This window comes from Sander vitreus, chromosome 20 (genome assembly GCF_031162955.1).
Source record: "Sander vitreus isolate 19-12246 chromosome 20, sanVit1, whole genome shotgun sequence".
Lineage (NCBI taxonomy): Eukaryota > Metazoa > Chordata > Actinopteri > Perciformes > Percidae > Sander > Sander vitreus.
The window spans coordinates 8,245,147-8,267,896 of NC_135874.1; the positions used below are offsets into that span (position 1 = coordinate 8,245,147).

At 41.2% G+C, this 22,750-nt stretch overlaps 1 protein-coding gene across 2 annotated transcripts in view; it reads right to left on the minus strand.

The window, feature by feature from the left end:
- plekhh1 (pleckstrin homology domain containing, family H (with MyTH4 domain) member 1) overlaps nucleotides 1-19,365 on the minus strand; it is a 41,501-nt gene extending 22,136 nt beyond the window's left edge. The window contains exons 1-6 of one of the 2 annotated variants that reach the window (XM_078277520.1): nucleotides 19,079-19,365; nucleotides 14,379-14,559; nucleotides 4,867-4,929; nucleotides 980-1,129; nucleotides 802-885; nucleotides 373-454 (exon numbers count right to left, since the gene is read on the minus strand). In XM_078277520.1, coding sequence (XP_078133646.1) covers nucleotides 373-454; nucleotides 802-885; nucleotides 980-1,129; nucleotides 4,867-4,929; nucleotides 14,379-14,525 — 526 coding nt within the window. In that variant the 5' untranslated portion in view covers nucleotides 14,526-14,559; nucleotides 19,079-19,365. Of the gene's footprint in view, nucleotides 1-372; nucleotides 455-801; nucleotides 886-979; nucleotides 1,130-4,866; nucleotides 4,930-14,378; nucleotides 14,565-19,078 lie in introns of both variants that reach the window. The other variant, XM_078277519.1, reaches the window with a different exon arrangement.
- Between the last annotated feature and the right edge of the window lie 3,385 nt (nucleotides 19,366-22,750).

The window sequence follows — 22,750 nt, forward strand, 5'->3', positions numbered from 1 at the left end:
CACAAATTCATGTTAATCAAACCATTCAAATATTCTTTATGACTTCTAATCTAATGCTGAACTACTGTTACAATTACATCAAACAATTCAATGTATTGAATTGTAAATCAATTTGTTGTACTGAAATCAATATTAATGTTGGACTGTACTATATAATGTTTATTTGCATATACAAAGTTAAATGGACAAGAAAGCTGAGAGAAAACATTGTTTGCTGAAGCAGAAAGAGTGCAGTATCTGCATTTAGAGATATAACGAAGGTACTGTGGCAATGACTCTATTAGGATAAAATAATCATCCTATAAAGACATAAAAATTAAGGTATTACAGCCTTTAATTCTTTTTAACGCCATTGCGCCTGTTGGTATTCACCTTGTAGTTTTTCCTGCAGCAACATTATCTGTTCCGTCTGCTTAATGTTGGCCATTTTCAGCTGCTGGTTCTCTTGCTCCATCTGCAACAAAGCACATATATATCTTCAACGACAACTTTTAGCAGCCATATACACAAATGTCTTACTGAAAACAATGAACTTTTATTTTAATTTTAAAGCTGATATTGTGATTATCATTTCCAAGTAAGTGCTAATGCCTCTTAAATCTGCTTAATTACAGAGATGCATGCATCATCATTGCTAAATAAGCATTTTTTTAATTCTCTGACTGTATAAACAGCTGTAGATAAAACACTTTTAATCATAAGCGTCTCTTGTTGCCACAGTTGATGTCTCTGAGCAGCGTGAGGTCTTTCCCAGAGGCTCTTACATGAGTCAGGGGTGTATGTCTACATGTGTAAGCTTACCTCTTTAAGCTTGAAGGTGACCCAGTCTTTAATCTTGGCAGCCTTCTCCTCAATACTTTTTGCCTCCTGGGCTCTGACTAAGATCTGCAGTCAGAGAAAATGGGGTTTGTGAATTATTTCAACCTACATTTTATGAACATACATAGACAGTTCTTCATCTTGATGGCTCTGTCCGTACCTGTTTTTCCAGCTGCACCTCTAATCTCTTTATTACAGCATCTTTTTCTTGAACCTGATTGCTCAGGTCTTGATACTTTCTGTACAACGAGCTCTCTGATTCGCTGGTTTGTATGTTTGCAGACTTCAGCTTTTCTTCCATGACATGAATCTGAAATGTAATAATTAGAGGAGTGAATGCAAACCGCCAAAAGGAAGCTCAAATTTGCATTTGTTTAGTTTTGATGGGCAATAGACAAACCAAAAGAAAACACTGAGGATACTTTTTGCCAACTCTGACAACAAAAAGCTTTCTAAGCCCTCAGGTATGTCTTGTTTTTAAAGAAAGGGCATTAAATTACTACCTACAGAAAACACCTGGAACGGCCAGTAATGACAGCAAATGGGAGAATAAACACAACAGCAAAAGAGACAGAGCAGGTGTGATTTGTACTGTAATATGTTTCTTATTCTTTTTTTAAAGTTCCATCAAAGGTTGACTACTGTGTGACTTTATGGATCCCAATTTTAGGATTCCTTCTTACATCACTCATGTTAAGACATGAAAGTTTATTCTTGATCTTGAATGCTGAAGTTTGACAAAAAATAAACTTAATTCAAGCTTTACAACCTTTCTTAGCACATGGATTGTTGCTCAAATACAATCTGAGCAAACTCTAAGTGAGTTAAATAATTGAATGCTCTAAGCGATGTCACGCATTTTTTAGGCTACAACATTTTTTGTCACATACAGCAAACATCTCCTCACTATCTGCTAGCTGCCTGTCCCCTGAACACACTGTAAAAAAACGCAGTCTCTGTAGACAGCCCAGGCTCCACAAACGCCAACAAAAACAAACTGTGCCAACCTGCACCACCAAACATAACAAACAGAGTTCCAGCCAATAACCGACAAGAAGGATTTTGGGGTGGGGGTTGGGGGGGTTAGTGCGCGGAAGCACGGAAGGGAGGGGGAGGGGACGGGATGAGGAGGAGGGAGGGGCGAGCTAGCCTCGTTTTGTTTGACAATATTTCGAACGTCAACAAGAAGTAACGTCACCCAACATCGCTTAGAGCACCTTTAAGCAAGGGGGTAAGCGAGTGTCTGCAAAGCGTACCTCCAATGGGGAGATTCTAGGCTAACAAGCCATCACCCCCCGTTAGCATTCCATTGACTGCCATTCATTTTTGCGTCACATTGACAGTGAATAACTTTACATCTGAAGCGTTTAAAGACTTTATTTGTCCATTGTTAATTTCTAAAGAAACACGACAATGTATAAAAGGCTCCATTACCTTGTATCTCACATTATGGCTGTATAGCAGACGTTTTTGTAAAAACAGGCTAACGATTGTGTCATAACCACGCGACTTTCTGTCGCACAGTAGAGACATTACCGTATAGTACAGGAGAAGCTCCCAGGCAGTTTCGACTTACATTAGCTGTTTAAGTTTAATTACTAATGTTAACTAGCATTTTAGTTAGCAATAATTAGCCTGTGCCTATGTTATCTCCTTACATATACCTACGCTCTCCGTCTCTGCAAGATTGGGAATGATTGAGATTTCTCTTGGCACAGCTACCAGAAGACTTCCAACTTTCAGACAGGTTGCTCACGTCACATCTACGTCATCAAGCTCAGTTTGAGGCTGCGCAGTTACTCTCAGCCATCACCAGAAAAGTGATTCTAATTGACTTCACTGGTCTCCGTGGAAGTCTATGGCATTGCTTTGTCCATTATTTTCCTGTCTATGCCTTTAAGTCACCTGCTTTCTTTGTCAAACCACTTAAAGCTATAGTGCGTAGTTTCTGTCGCCCCCATGAGGAATTCTAAGTAATGACAACAAAACTGTCGGCGCGTCCACGTGATACAAGCCTTCCGTGATCGCGCACGTTCCCCCACCCCTCCTCCACGCAGTTGCTAGTAGCCAAGGAGGATTAAAAAAACATGATGGACTCTTCAGAAGAGGTAATTATCTTCACTCAAGTTTCTGCACAGGAAAGTCACCGGACGCCACAATCTTCTGAACACAGCCATGCTGAGAAATACAGAGAGAGTTGTCTAGAGCTGATGGTCTTAATTAGCTTTGTAGCAACTCATTTGGTGATGGCTTGAATGTAACGGACGTTCATTAATATCAAAAAGTTACGCACTAAAGCTTTAATGTGTTAAAATAATGCAATACATTTTAAATATAAATGTATTTATTGAGGGAGAGAAATGAGGCTGCGGCCTTGGCTTGTGTTTAATTGTTAATTTAACTAAATTATTATGGTATATTTTTTACTTTTTAAATGATAATTCTGGTTGGTTAAAACTTAGGTCTTATCTATGTAGTTTTGGTTATCATTTCTGTCAGTTATGACTGAATATGAATGAATAACTTGACAAAAGTGCGACAACATATTCCAAAAGGGCAAAAAACCAAACACAAGCTGTTAGATGTTAACACAGGTTGTTAACAAGCCAACCATTTAGCCAGATTACCACAATGACAAGTATGATGGATTATATACATTACATTCATTTGCCAAATGCTTTTGTCCAAAGCAACTTATAAAAAGTGCATTCAAACTCAAAAGGAACAAGACCTAGACGTCATCAAACATTGGAAGTGCAACCCTCCAAAAACCTTGACAAAGTTGTGTGTAGCTAACCTATCCTTAGTCCTTAATATTTACATGCTGTAATCCACATCCGGCTCGCCAAAGCGTTTAGTCTGGCCTGCAGAATAATCATGAATTCAGAAAATGTAAAGAGGAAAAAATGCATTCTGTTATTTAGCATTTCAAGCATTTACAGCAGGTAACATTACACAGGTAGAGCACAAACCCAGTCCCCTGTATTTGCATCTCTATTCACATGCCGGGATTCTGTACAGCGATGCCTGCGCTCCACACACACAACTGAGCCGAGATGTGTGTGCGTTAAAACACGCAGTACCTGACTGGGAACGATACAAAGAGGATTACCAATGGCCGCTGGGGCAGATCAACTCACGCTAGTCTCGTTACTGTAAGTAGGCTACAATAAAACCTTTGTGAGTAAGTCAATACTTATCAATGCACTCACCTGTATAGACAGGCATAAACGTGTAGGAAGCGATATTTCAATCTGCTCTGTCTGCTCAGTCCACTCTTGTCCACCGTGCTGTTTTACGCGAACACAGCTCTACTCTGCAAATAGCAAATTTTTACAAACAAGCTAAAACAAAAGCTGTCTGTTTGTAGTAACTAACTGTTTCTTAGTTTGCTGGAACATTTTGACAAATTCTTATAAATTTAACTGCTGGCTGAACGAGCCGTCCTCTCCGCTGGAGCGGTAAACCTATGGATGTATTATAAGACCAAAACAGATGCGTGTGGCTACTTAATATGCACGTGAATGACGCGATCGTTATGTTTGCGTTCTTCATTGTTGATGATGAAGCATCGTTTCATTGCAAATGGGGCATACATGACGAATGCATAGCCTGCTTATCAGTCCATTCATCATTCACCATTACCTGACAACAGCCATTTCTTTCTGCAAGCATTTTCCACCAATCAGGACGCCGCATACTACAACCATGTTTCCCTAATCACAGACTTTAACCATCACTCCTCAGTGAACTGCCTCCTAGTCTGAGATCTTTTTCTAGTTAAAGAGCTAGTTATTATTATGGAGTTTCCATGTTTTTTAGGAGTTTGCTCACACTAATACATGTAAAAAAAAAAATATATATATAGCATTAATTCAGTAAGAAAGTGAAAATTTCAAACAAGAATAGGCTTATTAGGTATAAATACATTTTATTTTCTTTATTTGTAAGTCCCCCGGAGTGTCTGCTTAGAAACATTCTGGCCCTTGGAAAAATGTAGTTGATGACCCCTGCTGTAAAGGCTATAGGATGAGAAGTCCTCTCTACCTGTTTCTCAGCACTCTCAGCCCGCTGGTCGGCCTCGGTCACCCTCTGCTCCAGCTCCTGCATCTGGAATAGAGACAAAACAGGTTACAGTGGTTTTGAATGCATCAATCATCAGCCAATCTTCAAGAGTTACATTTAATTTAGAGAAAGAAAAAACACCTAGAGCCAAGAACAACAGGTACTGGCGAGACACATCCCATAACTTGCCACAAAAGGCCCTATTAAGACAGGTAGATCACCAAGCCAGAAGTCTACACAAACACACACCTACACATGCATGCAGACACACTTAATCCTTCATCAATCACCGCTGCCACAGGGAAGACATTTAAAAGATTAATGTAGTGGGAAGATTAAACAAACCAACTGTATTCCTAATCAAGAAATCTTGCTGTAACAAGTGGTTGAGAAAGAAAAATGAAAATCTGAATTTAGCAAGAAGGAAAGAGGGTCAAGCATCAGCCGAGTCAGAGAGAAAGAGAGAAGAAGCAGCACAAGATGATCTGTAAAAATCAAATAATTGACTTTTTAACAAGGCAGACAGCAGAGAGCTGTGGAGGCTGAACATCTTTCTACTGCCGGTCAAACAACAATTGGATGGAAGAATGCTACTATGCGTGTGTGCACAAGCTTGCGTCACCTTTTGTGCAAGCATGCATACTCATGCTTTCAAAGGCAAACACTGTCCATCCTGCAAGTATGCACACATCTGCAAGTACCCTCTCTCTCTCAACACACACACACACACACACACACACACACACACACAAAATGCTTTTCAACACAGGACTCCCTTTCTTCTGAGTTCAGTGACCCAGGTGAAAGGAGAACAAACACACTAATGGATTCACTCTGCTTGCGAGATGCATTTGAATTCCTCACGTCATCTTTGTTTCCCTTTCCCTTTGTTTCTTTTCTGTCTTTCTCGATTCTCGTAGCCTCCTTAAAAGGCCCCCTGATTCCCAGAATCCACCACTCACAACATTTGAACTTCCTTGCAGCCAGATTAACACTCACTAAAGCCAGAGCGCATGTTGATGGTTAGTGGTTGAATGACTCCTCACCTCCGGGTCAAAAGCCTTCATCGTGAGTCAAAGTCTTCTTTACCGAGCCTGAGCCAAAGAGCAAACAGAAATTTGTCCTCCATTCAAAAACAATACATAGGAGAGGAAGGCAAGCACTGTACTGACTCACAGTAAGAAGTCACAATGTAGAACAGATGTGAGAGATGGTCATCAGAAGAAGCCCTCAGACAGCCTAAAAAGCTGCCACATCCAGTTTAAAGACAAGTTAGAGGTCAGGAGGTGGAGGTGGTTGGACCTCGACCTTACTGAGTTCACGGGAACAAATGGTGGGGATATCAGGAGTGAGAACTTTCTAAGAAAGGACCAAGCCTCTGCACATGGGGCGCGCGCCTAACCAGGTGAACCACCCATTCGCCCCACATTATTATCATACGTTCTTACATTCGTTTTCTTTGGTCAAGTTTGGATTTGTACTAGTGGCAGAAGCCTGAAGTTTCAACTGTTTATCAGCTACTCTTAGCTTTTTCACCTGACAATCCAGTGCTGTTAGCTATCTTAACTGTTATCCATTACCATTAGCTAACTTTGATACATTACTTTAGTTTACTATTTGAACTGTATATTCTTTACTTTTAGCTGACTCTTTCAACCATGTATCCAATACTTTCAGCTATTAGCCAACTCTTTAAAGCATTCTGTAATTTTTTTTTAACAATTTCACCATTCATCCAATATGTATCTGTTTATTCCTGTTTACTAACTGTTTTTATCCAGTGATTTCAGCTACAGTAATGACTGAAACTGTGTAGTCATTAACATTACTTTTAGCAAACTTTTGTTTATCCATTTCTTTTAGCAAACTCATTTTTATGAACTCTAAATTGCAGCAGGTACTGTAGTGTTAATTATGTTCCAGCTGAAACAATATGCAGATATATATATTGTATAATGAAATGGGAATTTGTATGCCTTTAAATTAGTTGGAAATAATTCCACATACCCCCTAGTGACTGCAGAAGTACCCTCTTTGCGACAAGTACCCGTGTTTGGGAATCACTGTTACACATCATCTTTGCCTTGAGCTCCTACTCATTCTGAGCAATCAAATGGGGGACCTGATGGTAACAAACTGGCTTCTGCGACCTTAGGGCTATCAGGTATGGATACAGACTGTGTAGGTTAGTGCTGTCAGTTTATCTCACGGTCTGTCTCTGTTGATTTAGTTTTTTCAAAGTCAAACTGTGATGTGATTCGCTGAGCAGAACTATGTCTGCAGTCCAGCATCTGTCAGACCACAATGCAAGACACTAGCTTCTGCGGCTGAGGAGGCTGAAAATGGATGAAATGGGAGTCATGTTTCGTAAAGCTTTGTGTTAGCAGTTTGAGTTGCATATATTGCCAGACTTTAGGGATACGTCTCATAATATTCTGTATTTTTGTTTTTTTTACTGCAAAGAAATCCCATTAAAAGACTAAAACCAACAATGAATTGATATTATTTATATACACTACTGGTCAAAAGTTTGGGGTCACTTAGAAATGTCCATTCCACTCCATTCCAGACAGAATACCAGCTGAGATCAGTTGCATTGTTTTTTTAAACAGGGCAGCAGTTTTCAGATTACATTATGTGCTTACATAATTGCAAAAGGGCTCTCAACTGTTGTAGACAGAAGTGGCTGAACGCTTGAAATCCATGCTTTTTGGTCTAAACGTCATACCCAAATTAAAAGTGGTACAGCTCCCATATACTTTGACACTCTGGGGTGTGCCTGATATCATTGGAAAGGTGATTGATGTGGGTGTGTTTGTGTATTTGAGAAGTGTTATGTCATATAAAATCCATTTTTTTGTCTTTTGGCTTCTGGATTCTTTCTGTATTAAGCTCACCAGATGTGTTTACAGCAGTGTAGTCTAATCATTTTACAGATGTATGACTTGGATGGAAATAAAAAACCTCCATTCTAGCCTCTGTAACTCTGTGTCAGTAAGGCCTAGAATCACCCTGACACTTCTAACAAAAACTTGAGAGTGTTTCCTTTCCAATGATATCAGGCACACCCCAGAGTGTCAAAGTAAATGGGAGCTGTACCACTTTTCATTTGGGTATGACGTTTAGACCAAAAAGCATGGAATTCAAGCGTTTCTTCAGCCACTTCTGTCTACAACATTGGATAACCCTTTTGCAATTATGTAAGCACATAATGTAATCTGAAAACTGCTGCCCTGGTTAAAAAAACAATGCAACTGATCTCAGCTGGTATTCTGTCTGAAATGGAGTGGAATGGAAATTTCTAAGTGACCCCAAACTTTTGACCGGTAGTGTATATATATATATTTATTTATTTGTTTGTCTACTGCTGCCGTAAATAACCGATAGAGCACCAAATCTGCAGCTAAAAATAGTCCCAAACAAATGTACTTTTGTTTGAGTAATTTTTGCTAAAATCTACGGTGTCCACCTGGGACACATTTAGCCATCCTTAAAGATGAAAACGTACATTTGTGCCCTGTTTTTAAAGTAGGAACAGAGCAAGTCATAGACATCCTTGAAAGTAGGTAGAGAGACTAATGCGTTGTTGGTTTTGGTCTTTTCATTTGATGTATACTAAAACAATAACTAAAACATAGAATATAACCACCTTATAGAGCTATACGATTATGAAAACAAATCATAATCACGATTATTTAACACGATTACTCATTGACTTTTGGAAAGATGTTGCACTTTTTTAACTTAAAAAAAAAAGTGAAACAGTTAATGCACAAGACAAAATAAGAGTTTAATTGCCAAACGTACTGTTAAAAAAATTGATTTTCTCAAATGCATTAGCCTGGTTGACACCAGACCCACTCTCAGTTGTAACTGAGAGTGGGTCTGGGCAAGCTTCATTCACAGCCCATTTCCAAAGGGGCGTCACCAACAGACACCGCTCAAATGCCTCTGGGCCCAACTGGATAGTCCTTCAACCAATCAGACCAACGAGCCGGGTGATGTAGCAGTGACAGCGGCATCAACGGGTTGCTGCGCTTCGGTGACCGTCATGTTGAATGTAAACAAAAAGCTGCTTGCCGTCGCTGCGCTATCGTCATCGTGTAAAGCCCGCCTCAACGGTTGTGATTGGTGCATCAATTTGGAAAAATTGGAAATTGGTTTTTATGATTGTTAGAAGCCAAAATTGAAACTGCGATCAAAATTCAATCAATTACACAGCCGTACCACCTTATCCTTTACTGTTTACTTTGTTTTTGCGTAGAGTTTTGCAGAATAATCTTGTGGGGACGCGGAGCATCGGCCTCCTCTGTCTTAGCATGGATTCCAGAGGGACTGATAATATCCAGGGAGGTGGGGATAAGATAAGAGCAGGCTATAGATCATTTGCTTCTCAGACAGCTAACAGATCTGTCACAGCTAAATACCTGTTTACTGTTACTGACAGAAACTAACTGACAGAGCTATATATCGGATTTTTCTGGTGGCTGATTATTTAAATCTGTCAGGTTTCTTTACACCGTTCATCTGACCGTCTTTGTCTATTTCTAGTTGAACATATTGGTCACAAAGGACATTCATTTAGTAGGGAAGGTGGTTTCACTGTGAAATCCATTCACTGAGTGCTTCACTTGCCTTTCAGCTTTAAACATTAACCCTTGTGCGCAGCTGATGGTTAGTTATGACTCCAGCTCAATCATTAAATGTAAAAAAAACAACTCCTGTACAAGAGGAGTAGGAGGGTGGACAGATAAGGGAAAAGAGGAATAAGACACTGATTGAGAAAGAGTAAAATAAAGGTTTCACACACTTAATAAAGGCATCACACAGTGTGAATACTATATGGGACATCAGCACTTAAATACTATACTCCAACAAGTAAAGTATAATGCTCTGATGACAATATTGCCTCAGTGGTTTTCTATTAAATCCACTTTAATCATTAAATAGACATCGAGACAAAGCAGTATTTTAATTAGTGAGAAAGCTGATGAAGTAGTAATACAAAAATGAATCCTCACAGGGTGTAATGCAGGCTACAAAAAAAGCTAACATAAAAACAGACTGATCCAAACAAATCCTCTCATTAAAATAAATGTTTATACACTCACACGTGAACCTGGTGGCCTTTCTGTCATGTCTGAGCACAAACAATAGTGTTTTTGCTCCTAAGAGCCACGTGAGGGCTTATGAAGGAGATTCACCTAATTTGTCCAGAATTAGATTATCCGAGTAATGAAAGTAAACCTTTGTGTTTACTAAAGTGGGAATATCACCCAATTTAGAAATTCCACTGACTAAGGTATTTCTATATTGTGGGACAGCCTAAAGAGACTTGAAACTCTAAACCAAACTTTCTGGATACATTTCCTCAATGCTTTTTGACAGCAAGCCTCTTCTCTTGTAGGCCATTCCCTGTCAATGCTTGATTCATTAGTTACTGGATTCTGGATGTTTTGATTTGTAGAAAAACATGTCCAGTATGGTGACAATAATGTTTTCATTATAAAGTGTCACTTCTGCCCCAGAAAATAACTTTTATCCTCTCCCAGTCTCTTCCACTTCTTTCTGTATGGCGAGGTTTCTGTTTTTATGGTCCACCAGCTGTCGATTGCACTTTCCTAATCCACAGTGAAACCTCTTCAATGGAGTTCTCGCCCTGTTAAACTCCTCACAAGTCAAATGGGGCATCTCCTTCTCTCTCTTCTCCCTCACTCACAGTCAGCCTGTGGGGATAAATGCCATGTCACAGGCAACCACGTCAACTTTCTCTTTTTTTCATGTTTTTCCATACCAAAGTGGGTCAATGCGTAAAACACTCCTAACTTGGCAAAAGAGGAGATGAAGAGCGTGAAGCAGACTTTCCAAACAGTAATAACATGACGGCATGGTAGTCACTCAGCACCCCCCCCCCACCCCCCAAAAAAAAGACTCACAAAGACACGCTCAGCAGCACGGGCCTCCACTTAAACCCCGCTTAGCGCTCTGTGTGTGTGTGTGTGTGTGTGTGTGTGTGTGTGTGTGTGTGTGTGTGTGTGTGTGTGTGTTTATGATAATAGGAGTGAAAGAAAAAGAAAGAGATTAATAAGTCTATTTTCTTGGCAACATGCCCAAAAAGAACATTTAACAAAAAATACTGTGTATGCTGGGTATTAACTGCACAGTAATTAGTCCATTTTCAGAAAGCTTTAACTCTCTTCTATTCTTGGCATCATGGCTGAAATGGAAAGCTAACATGTAGATATGTACAAAGAGTACTCTGGACATAAGTGTGTATGTGTGACTGTGGGTGCCACTTGTTAATAAAGCAAGGCAAGTTGCAACACATGTCTTTATTAGCATGTTAAGGGATAAGGCTGGCATTATTCTATACCGACCAAAACCAACACTACGTTGATCATTCCACCGATCATTACATGCTGACTTCCATACTCTGTTGGTCTGTGGTACTAAGGCCCCAAGCCCATTATGTCGTACTGAAGACGTAAACCTTTAAAAACAACTCACAAATATATACTTTCATTGAAAAAAAGGCTGAGTAAGTTGGGTGCTGTAGTTTTCAGCAAATCTTACTCAGACAGGAGAAAACAGTGCATTTGTTGGGGACTATTTTCTGCCGCAGATTAATGCACATTTGGTGCTCTAGTATTATTTAGCACTAGAACGGTGTATGTAGGACTGATCTAAAATAAACTAAATTCCTCATGCTCATTAGCCTGATAATTAGACTCAATTGCCATATTGTTTCACTTCATTCATATGCCTAATTTCAAACTAATCAATCAATAGCGAGTGATGTATCCGTCCCACATACGTCATTTTCCGTCATCGGTAGCGGTTACTATAGGAGCAGTTCACAGTCAGAGTTGCTATTTTGACTTAGTTATAATAATCGGTAGTAACAGCAGTCAATAAGCACAACACCCAAACCTATTTGAGTTGCTGAACAAATGGGAGTTGTGGGCGATGATTTAGCCTACATGTAGCCTGGCACCAGGCTACATGTTCATCATAAGGAAGGAAAAGTCACCCAGTGCAACAGTGTGGCTCACTGATGTGTTTTTAATAGCTGTTGGACAACAATGGAGCTCTAAAGCACAATGGAATGACAGGCTTTTAGTTACACAGATAATACTTTTACAATAGTTTGTAGGATCAATTAATTTGAATGGGATTGTTTAAAATATACCTTATCACGAGACCTATACTTTAATAAATTGTGTGTTTTTTGGGTTGTTTTTTTTTTTTTACATTTTTTGGATCAGTAATAAGCTAGAAAAACTATTAATGTAGGCTGCCAACTTTTAAACAATCCCTTTGGCTGGTGTAGAATGTCCTCCAAGATTACTGTGGTGGAAGACTTCTTTATTAATGATTTTCTCACAGTTATAAATGTTAGTAAGTGTGTGTGTGTGTGTGTGTGTGTGTGTGTGTGTGTGTGTGTGTGTGTGTGTGTGTGTGTGTGTGTATTGGATGGGCTCTCACGGATGAGCTGGAGGTCTGACAGAACCTGACAGAGGACACAGCAGGGAGTCGTCCTGCTCTTATCAGAAACATGTTTGGCCTGTAAACATCCTGCTGACTGACTGGATGAACCACTCTCGCGCTCCAGAATTAGAGATACAGAAAGCAAACCACTGTGACACTCCAACCATAAGCAGCTCCGAGCTATTGGAGTCTAAAAAGAACGGCCACTTGTAAAGCTACAAAGAGAAGTCAAGACAGGAGAAGTGTTTTTCTGCTACTACACTCAATCCTCCTCCATCTAATCCAAACACTTGCACTCTTTTTTCAACAAATCTTCAGAACAGAGCTGAATCACCAGATGACAGCTCATTGCTTTCTAAAGTGTCTAGTAGTTAGGCTTTACAACAGCCACAACTTTACAAGCATTTGGCCAGCGGCTGGCGGTTATTTCCCCCCAACTTGAGGGGAAGCATCAGAAGTGATGAATTCAATGTTAAATATTCATTTTGGCTGAAACTGAAACCAACCTCTGATGACACAGAATGAGTGGAGCAAATGTTTACTAAATAAGCGGAGTAATCCCATCTGTCTTTACGCACACGCATAAACACACAGTCATCCACACCTGTATTTCTAACTGATTCACATGCTTTAATAGTCTCCTTGTGCTGAAAACACTTAAAAACACTGCCAGAAGAAAAAGAAGAAGATGATGAGGCAGTGAGATCTGCACAGTGTTTGGTCAGAATAACTTGTGGCATGGATTATACTGCAGATCAGCGTGGCATGACTCATTTCCACAGTAGTACGGCAGTTTAAACAGCCACAGATTTAGTTCATTTTACATTATTTATGCCAACTCAGAGTCAGGTACAATCATTAGCTAGTTTAAGATGAACAAAACAAGCAAAATCTTACTAAAACTCAATGTTAAGTGTTGATGATAAATGATAATTTACAGTTTACAATTTACAGGCCAGTTCCGACTCTCAGCTACAGTCTCAAGCTCTTGGTAAGGAGGCAAAGGATGAGATCGCAAGCACAATTTACATACACCTCAGACAAACTATATTTCCCATCTGTCTCGGGAATGTCGCGTTCCCCCAGGAGGAGCTGGAGGGACTTTCTGAGGAAAATGACATCTATGCTGCTCTTCTTACACTCAGACTTTACAGTTGTTGAGGTAAGTTATAAACTACTCTCATCAGGACTGGGTTGCTCCAGGTATTCGTAAATCCATTACTAAGTTTCAAACTAGTAATCAACTATGGGGTGCCCTCGTGGTTTAGAGTCTAAAGTGCAGTTCAGGGGCTAAACTTTAGACCATGAACAGCAACGCCTCTGGTGTCCGGCTGGGGATCTGTGCTGCATCTCTCTCCCTCATTACCTGTCTCTCTGTACTATCGTTGTCTAATAAAGGCATCAAATGCTCCCAAAATAATACTTAAAAACTATGTAAACCGAAAATCACCACAGCCTTACAAGCTTCAGTTTTAGGGCAAGGTGCTCTAAGCGATGTTGGGTGACATTACTTCTTGTTGACGACAAACAAAACGAGGCTAGCTCGCCCCTCCCTCCTCCTCATCCCGTCCCCCCCCCCTCCCTTCCATGCTTCCGCGCACTACCCCCCCCAACCCCCACCCCCAAATCCTTCTTGTCGGTTATTGGCTGGAACTCTGTTTGTTATGTTTGGTGGTGCAGGTTGGCACAGTTTGTTTTTGTTGGCGTTTGTGGAGCCTGGGCTGTCTACAGAGACCGCGTTTTTTTTTACAGTGTGTTCAGGGGACAGGCAGCTAGCAGATAGTGAGGAGATGTTTGTTGTATGTGACAAAAAATGTTGTAGCCTAAAAAACACGTGACATCGCTCAGAGCACCTTTAAGCTCGCTTATTTAGTTTGCTACACAACAGTTACGCCTGGCAGCCTCTAGATGTAAATATTTCGTACCAAGTTTGAACTTATAAAGACTCCAGAAGTGCAGAGCATCCGCTTGCTCTAGTAACCATACATGATGATTTTCTCTCTTACCTTCTCTGCCAGCAGCTCGCGGATTTTCCCGGCCTGGAGCCGGAACCTCAGCAGCTGCATCTCCAGAGCGATGCAGCGGTTCTGCCAATCCACACTGGCCACTCTGACAGCTCCTGACCCGCCGCCGCTCTCCAGCACGTCGGCCATGGCGAGGATTCAGAGCTCTGCCTCTGGACTCAGACTGTACTGAAAGACAATAAACACAAGCCCATTCGTATGTGGTTTGTCTGATTTGAGTTTGCTGTCAAAATGCTGTGAAACTAAGAACTTTGTCATATTTAACTTGAATCTAAATCTCTTTCTGTCCACAATAATAAGGCAGAAATTGACAAGTATCAGCCCACACAGGTTACACAAATAATGCTGGGAAGGTATTTCTTCAACTAGTCCAGCTCCTGTTTTCATTTACAGAAGTAAAAAAAAGTGATTCAACCTCTATAAATGCTCTTTGCTGACCACACTTCCCATGATTCACTGAGGGAAATGTGAGTACAGCAACGCTGAGTCCACACTGACACGTTTAATGAAAGCTTCCGCTCACTTTCTATGTTGCTTTGTGACATGTACTGTAACCCCAAAGAAACATACATACGGTCACGTGTTCTGTACACAGAAACACACGGTTTAGAGAGATCGCTACAGACGGAATCTTTCTTTCCTCTTCGTCCGCAGTCCCTCCACATGCCCACACACACTGAACAAAACCTCAGCAGGGAGGCTCTGTGTCAGTGGGGGAGTTGGGTTCATGCGTGCTGGCTCCCAGGCTTGCCAGCTACAAAGCAGGTCAGCGCTTTGCTTTCTAGCCAAATTACCTACTAACCCAATCTCCTAGCCCCCCCACCACCAACAACTCCCTAGCCATGCAATCCCTTCTTAATTACAAGGCAAGAGTGAAACGGGATCCTTCGCAGCACAATAGTGCCTTTCTGCATGACAGTCCCATCACAGCTAGAGAGGGGGGCCATCAGCTCGCCTCGGCAAAGAAAGGAGGAAAGAATGTGCGAGAATGAATGGGCAGGGTGCTGAATGTGGGAAACTGGGGCACTGAGGTTATTTTTACCTGTGGAGGATTGACTAGTGGCTATTTTTCTCTGGGCAGATACTCATTCACAAAGGTTAAGGCCCTACTGTGTGAACTCAATAAAAGTCTGATTATCTTGAGATAAAAGTAGCCGTAACAATCGGCTTTGAGGTTATAAATCACAAGAGCCCGGTGATGTGTGAGATTTTGCATTTCATTAAGTAAGAAAGTAGGTAAGTTTAAAAGTTTTAAGTTAAAAAGTGAAGCAGTATTCAGGCAGACAGACTAAAAGTGCCGCCAGACACTGTCAGCAGAACAGCAGACGTTCAAAGTCCAGCAACTATAACTGCGCCATGGCACTCCCTACAATTAGAATGCTCATAAATACAGGCTTAGCAAACAAATTACAGAAGTCATGCATGTGGAGGTTTCGCCAGCCGACCGCTGTACCCGGGCTAAACAGTCAAGGTTCATCTACCGACGTCTCACACTCTCTCTCCAGTGCAGACTGGAGGATATGAAGGTTAAGTAAAGCAAGACGCCGGCGTGGGGAAGAGGGGAAATCAGGCCGCTTGAATAAGCCGTGCTGGGCCACACTGGGGCAAGCAAGGACAGACGAGTCCAGTCCCTCCTCCAGGAGCTAAAACAGCTGGGTGCAAACAAGCCATTTAATGGTTAAACACTCTCAGCACTGCCATGCTAATTCTCCCCAGAACAATTCATTTAGCACTCCCTACTTGTTGGACATAAGGGTTTCAGTTCATACCAAACTGAATAAACAGCAAGGGTAGAGTTAAACTTTCTACTGAGCAGAATGAGGAATGAAGGCAACCAAAGGTTACAAAAGGCCACAACTCTTCTCTGCATCAGTGTGCATTAGGATAAAATCAACCCCACATCACCAGCCTGTCACAAATGAGCTCATTGTGTGTGTGTGTGTGTGTGTGTGTGTGTGTGTGTGTGTGTGTGTGTGGGAGTAATGTAGCTTTTGTTACAGCTAACATTTAAACTGGAGTCATTTTCTCCTTTTGCATGAGCATAATGCTCCATTGTGGGATGTATCATAGAAACTCAGAAGACAATTTTCCACTGAGTCTACTGCTATGTATGATAATTCTCTTCTACAGTATCTCCTCTGTCTGACATATTATGCCAATGCTGGAAATATTCTGGTGGGAGAAAAAAAAAAAAAAGCTAAGACAACAAAAACAAAGCTTTCCAGGATCTGCATGGTAGATCCATGTTTGCTAACACTCAGGCCACCCAGAGTGCGAAGTGCATGGGGGAGCCGAAGCCCAGAATGGTGAGTCCTCTCCTGGATGCAGACAGACACGAAGGCCCTGGGAGCTTCTCTATTCTATCTAGCTGTGAGAACTTCCACGTAGCCGCGGCCAGAGCAAACACCGGGGAGGACGACTGAATGGAAACGCCACCGCAACGATCCCAGCAGGATCGTTTCTACGCCTGCCATCACCGACAACTGCTTTCCATTGACTACACTGACAGTTATATTGCATTATTTCTCAGACTGAGTGAGATATGATATCTAGTGAGAAGTAGTTTTTATTCAAAATATGGAAGCTATCAGAGATCGTTTGGATGGGGACGGTGTGCGGCGTTTCTGTCTGTCTGTTGCAAAAGCGGATTGTTTGACTGCACCTTTACTCAGAGGATGCAAGGACCACAAGTACTCTCATGTGACTCCTTCCATTGAATACAACCTCCTTAATCACCACATATTCAAACACACACTCCCAGGCCAGTCGTAACTCTTCAGCGCTTTACTTACCAGAGCTCAGACAGACACAGATGGAGATACACACTGAAATAGATTGGAAACAGACACATGAGCGCGCACACACAAACACACACTGACACACTGCTGAGCATGCAGCTGCGGTGATGTAAGTGATTAGGTGGTTCAATGATATCATCCCCACCAGACATTTCAAATCCCCGCTGTTGTTGTCTCTGCCGAGGTCCAACTTGGCTTTCCCATGTTTTGGTATCCCTCCACCCCATCAAATAAAAGACTCCCATCAAACAGCACAGGAGCATGTGTGAGTGTGAGTGTGTGTGTAAATCTGGGTCAGTTGCTGCAGATTCGTGTCAGCATAGCAGATCTCTGTGTGTACCAAAGCAGACAAAGACAAATTATCTGAGAGCTGGAGGAGTATGGGTGTGTTAAATATTGCCTTATCTTCTCTCCGGCGGCCCCGTATGTTTAACAAAGGGGACCTCTGTCGACTCCCATCCGGTCAAGTAGGCCTCACACTTTTGTTTAAATTAGTGCCTCACTATTATGGTACAGCTGGGATGTAGTCCTATAAATAAAGTGGAAGGGGGGGGGGGGCTCTCCAACACAGCTACACATTTCTTAACCTTTGACCCTTTTCTTAGAAACGTTGAGGTTTATGTTATGTGGTGCAAAAGGAGAATGTTTTAAAACTTTATAAATAACAGCGTTTGCCCTACTTTTTATTATCTTGTAATAATTAAGAATCAAAAGTTTAACTTTTTTTAACTGAGCAGTTAATCAAATCAGACATTTAAAGCACTGCAGAGGCCAATGCAAGTCTTCAGCCTACTTTTTAAAATCATGAAAAACCCCATGTTTATCCTCCTGCCATTTATCATCTTATCTGTCTTACTCCTCCTCCTCCTCTTTCTATCTAGCCTCACCTCTCCTCCTCCCAACACCTCTCACTTTCCATCCTCCTGCGCTTCTTCTCCTCAGCTCCTGCAGCACCTTTCCCACCCTCCTCTTCCCTCCCTCCCTCTTCCCTTCCTCCACATCCTCTCCTCCTACCTTTGCCAGCAAGCAAACCTGCAGCTCTCTTCCAGCTCAGGTTAATGACAGGCCTCAGCAAACTGACCACAATCATTATCAGTCTTAGCCTTAAGTACAGGCCATGACATTCTTTTGCGCTGAGGTGTAAACATTTACCTCTGCAGCTATCCTGCACACACGCGCGCGCGCGCACACACGCACGCACACGCACGCACACGCACACACACACACACACACACACACACACACACACACACACACACACACACCGCACTGTGGGGCATGGAGAAAGGCTCTGTTTGCATGAGTTACAGTAAGAGACAGTTATAACCATACATTGTGAGACTAGAAAATATATCTTCTGTTCGTGTTTTAGCTTGGGAAAGTGTTCAGTAACGGCTATGGCGGCTGCTGCAGGGGTCAGATTGATGTATGGAGCAGTATTTCTCCAGATGCACATAATGATGAGAATAACATGCATGTGTTTTTTTTTTCATGCAAATGTCAATGAAAACAAGAAAACGTAGGCCTACTTTTTGTCTTAACATATATAGTTAATATAGCCTAGCCTGGATACGTGTTTTTAGAGCTACCTCAAGGTAAGATTTTGTCCAAAAAAGGCCAAAAGGAACAGGTGTGCCAGACGCGCACGGCTTAGTAGTATAATAGTAACAACCGTAAACCCGTTGGTCAGCAAAAAGACTTCAAACAGGCTAAGTTCAGACATCTCTCAAAATATTTAACTGCAGCTGCGGCTTTTGTCCCAACCAACCTCGTGTGTCTTGGTTAAATGTGTCCCTTGGCATCTGCATTAAAAGCAGTGCGTGATATGGAAGAAGATAAAGAGATAAAACGGTTCTATAGCGGAGTCCTTCACAGCTACTTTACCTTGTGACTTTGTTGTCTCTCTCCCCCTTCAGTCGGCTTCCCCCGCTCACGGACACATTACCCTGTAATTCGTCGCAATTCGGCTCATAACTTCTTCACTTCGACTTTCTCTCCGCTCTCATTCCTCATTCATTTCTTTTTTCAGTGGTTCATGTCTTGTGTCGACCCCCGTCCCGCTGCTGCTGCTGCTTGTCCTTTGCTTTTCTCTGGAGCGCAGACTACTGTGGGACTTCACTCTGAGCTCCATTCAACAGACTCATCCCATATTCCTTTAAAGGGCCCAATGCAGGATCAAATTTCTCCAGGAGTCAGGCCCCCCTTGTGAGCAGGAGCTGCTCAGGATATTGCATTAGGCTGCTCGAGTTTTTCTTTTTTTCTTTCAGGATGTAAACACAGAAGATTTCTTTAAGCTGAAGAAGAAAAAAAGTCTGTTGCCCAAATAGCCTTACACAAAAACAGAACCACAGTTCATTTCTACAGTATTTTATATTATTGTACTTAGACTTCATATTATGAACTTTTGCAAATACTCAATCTTTTGCACATTCCTGCACAACAATGTACGTGTGTTTCTTCCATTTTAAAAAAAGATATATTTTTACTATTTCTAAAAGAACAAGACAAATGCCTTGTAGCCTACAGTATCTGAAAACCTAATGTTGCAATAAAACTGATTCTGATACATTAAAGATACATTTCAGACATGTTGTTAAAGACATATTAAAACAATCTAATTTGAATAACAATGATAAAAAAATGAACTAGTTAACAAGCCAGCCATGCTAGTAACATTATTTCTTTACACCGATAGCTATAGCTAGTTTTCTAGCATGTATAGATGCTCACTAGTCTACAGCCTTGCCAGCGGTTCTTTGAGGATGCCTCAGACACAGCAGGACTTAAAGCTAAATGCTAACATGTTCACAATGACAATGCTAACGTGCTGTTGAAGCAGGTAACGTTATGTTTAATACTGTATGTTCACCATCTTATTAGTGTGTTAGCATGCTAACATTGGTTAATTAGCGGCAGTAAACACAAAGTAACGTTACAGTAGCCCACAGCTGAGGTTGATGGTAATGTCATTAGCAAGTGTTCATTAATTATGCCATATCAGCTGGACAAATTGAAATTTGACTTTATAATGGTGCTATATGAAATGTTAGCCTGCATCACCAACACCAGAAACATGTTTGTAATGACAACATAGTGATGTTTAGCTAATGTTTACCTTCTTAGTTTAGCGTGTTAGCATTTGTTATTTGTTACAACCATAGGTTACAACTGTTACAACTAAGATGGGAACATCATTCGTTTTGCAAGTATTTGGTCACAAACCTAAGTATTGGAGAAATTTTAAGTTTGACCTAATGATGGTGCTGAAAGTCATGGAATCACCAAAATTATAACAATTATTTCTCAGGGGGAAATACATCTGGTACCATATGTCACGGTAATCCATCCAATACATTTGATGAGACATTTCACTCAGAATCACAAATGTTAACCTCATGATGGCTCTTTAATAAATGTCAAAGGATTACCAAAGTTATTAGGATACATCATCTGAGAACCACAAATGTCTGTACAACATTTCATGGCAATCCATCCAATAGTTTTTGAGATATTGCTGTTCAAACCAAAGTTAGCATCCCACTAGCATGTCTTAAAACATACTCCTTCGCCCTCAAAATGCAGAATCTATGAATAAGCAAGTGAAGTAACAACAAGCACATTTCTGAGTAAAGGGGGTCTTTAAGTCATTTAAAGCAGTCTGTATATTACCTCTGATTAAAAATCAAGACCACCATGAGGGAGCACTGAGAAGTCCAACTTTAAGGTTTTAAGTAGCCTAATTACAGTATGTTGTTTATTGGCAAGGCTTACAGGCGAGGCTTTACTGGAATCAAAAGTTGTTAAACCACTGTATGGAGCTTTGCAACTGTAATGAATCATTATCTGGGTGGTAAAAGAATTGTGAGGGGGTAATTTGGGACCACACCGACAAAATACAAGTGCGCTGAGATCTCAAAGACTTGGCCCTCATTCTTCCTTCTAAATCTCACAAGGATTCCCTCATATGTCAGAACTAGTTCCCAGTCAAGCTGTTTTAATCAGCGATGTAGTTTAGAAACAAATGGGGCCTAATCAGAAAGGCAGACTTGTGGCCCTGGTGGGAAGATCGGTTTCCTCTCTGTAGCATATCTCCATCTGGAACATTTTATAATGTCTGTCTGAGCATTTGAATTGTTGCATGCAAAAATAAATAATTCACATTAGTTACTAGCTTACTTTTACATTTACATATCATCGGGCATACAACAGACCTACAACAGAGTGTCTCTAACAGGAAAAGGACATTTCAAATCTAATTATAATATAACCTGAAATGGAACCATGGCATGATTTTTTTTTTTTTAAGTTTGCGTGTTCATGTAACAAGCATGCAGTGGTGTGACACGCCCTTCTGCGTCCACTGACTGAAGTAGTATTGCACAAATACAGAGTGCAGGCATGAAGACAGAATCAGACAGAGGCAGAGAACACACAAATAACCGCAATTATTCCTCTCAGCTGACAGTCTGTGCAAAAAGGGGACCAGGATGCTGTGTGACATGGAATTAAGATCACATGTTCACATAAAAGCACTTCAGCAACACTAATACGCCCACTCCAAAGGGCATCTACAGTGGTGTGAAAAAGTGTTTGCCCCTTCCTCATTTCCTGTTCCTTTGCATGTTTGTCACACTTAAGTGTTTCTGGAACATCAAACCAATTTAAACAATAGTCAAGGACAACACAAGTAAACACAAAATGCAATTTGTAAATGAAGGTGTTAATTATTAAAGGTGAAAAAAAATCCAAACCATCATGGCCCTGTGTGAAAAAGTGATTGCCCCCTAAACCTAATAACTGGTTGGGCCACCCTTAGCAGCAACAACTGCAACCAAGCGTTTGCGATAACGTGCAATGAGGCTTTTACAGCGTCCTGGAGGAATTTTGGCCCACTCATCTTTGCAGAATTGTCCTAATTCAGTTACATTAGAGGGTTTTCGAGCATGAACGGCCTTTTTAAGGTCATACCACAACATCTCAATAGGATTCAGGTCAGGACTTTGGCTAGGCCACTCCAAAGTCTTCATTTAGTTTTTTCTTCAGCCATTCGGTGGTGGACTTGCTGGTGTGTTTAGGATCATTGTCCTGCTGCAGAACCCAAGTTCGTTTCAGCTTGAGTACACGAACAGATGGTCGGACATTCTCCTTCAGGATCTCTTTGGCAGACAGCAGAATTCATAGTTCCTTTTATCACGGCAAGTCTTCCAGGTCCTGAAGCAGCAAACAGCCCCAGACCATCACACTACCACCACCATATTTTACAGTTGGTATAATGTTCTTTTATGAAATGCAGTGTTCCTTCTACGCCAGATATACTTGGACACACACCTTTCCAAAGAGTTCCACTTTTGTCTCATCGGTCCACAGAATGTTGTCCCAAAAGTCTTGGGGATCATCAAGATGTGTTCTGGAGAAATTGAGACAAGCTTTGATGTTCTTTTTGCTCAGCAGTGGTTTTCTCCTTGGAACTCTGCCATGCAGGCCATTTTTGCCCAGTCTTTTTCCTGATGGTGGAGGCATGAACGCTGACCTTAACTGAGGCAAGTGAGGCCTGCA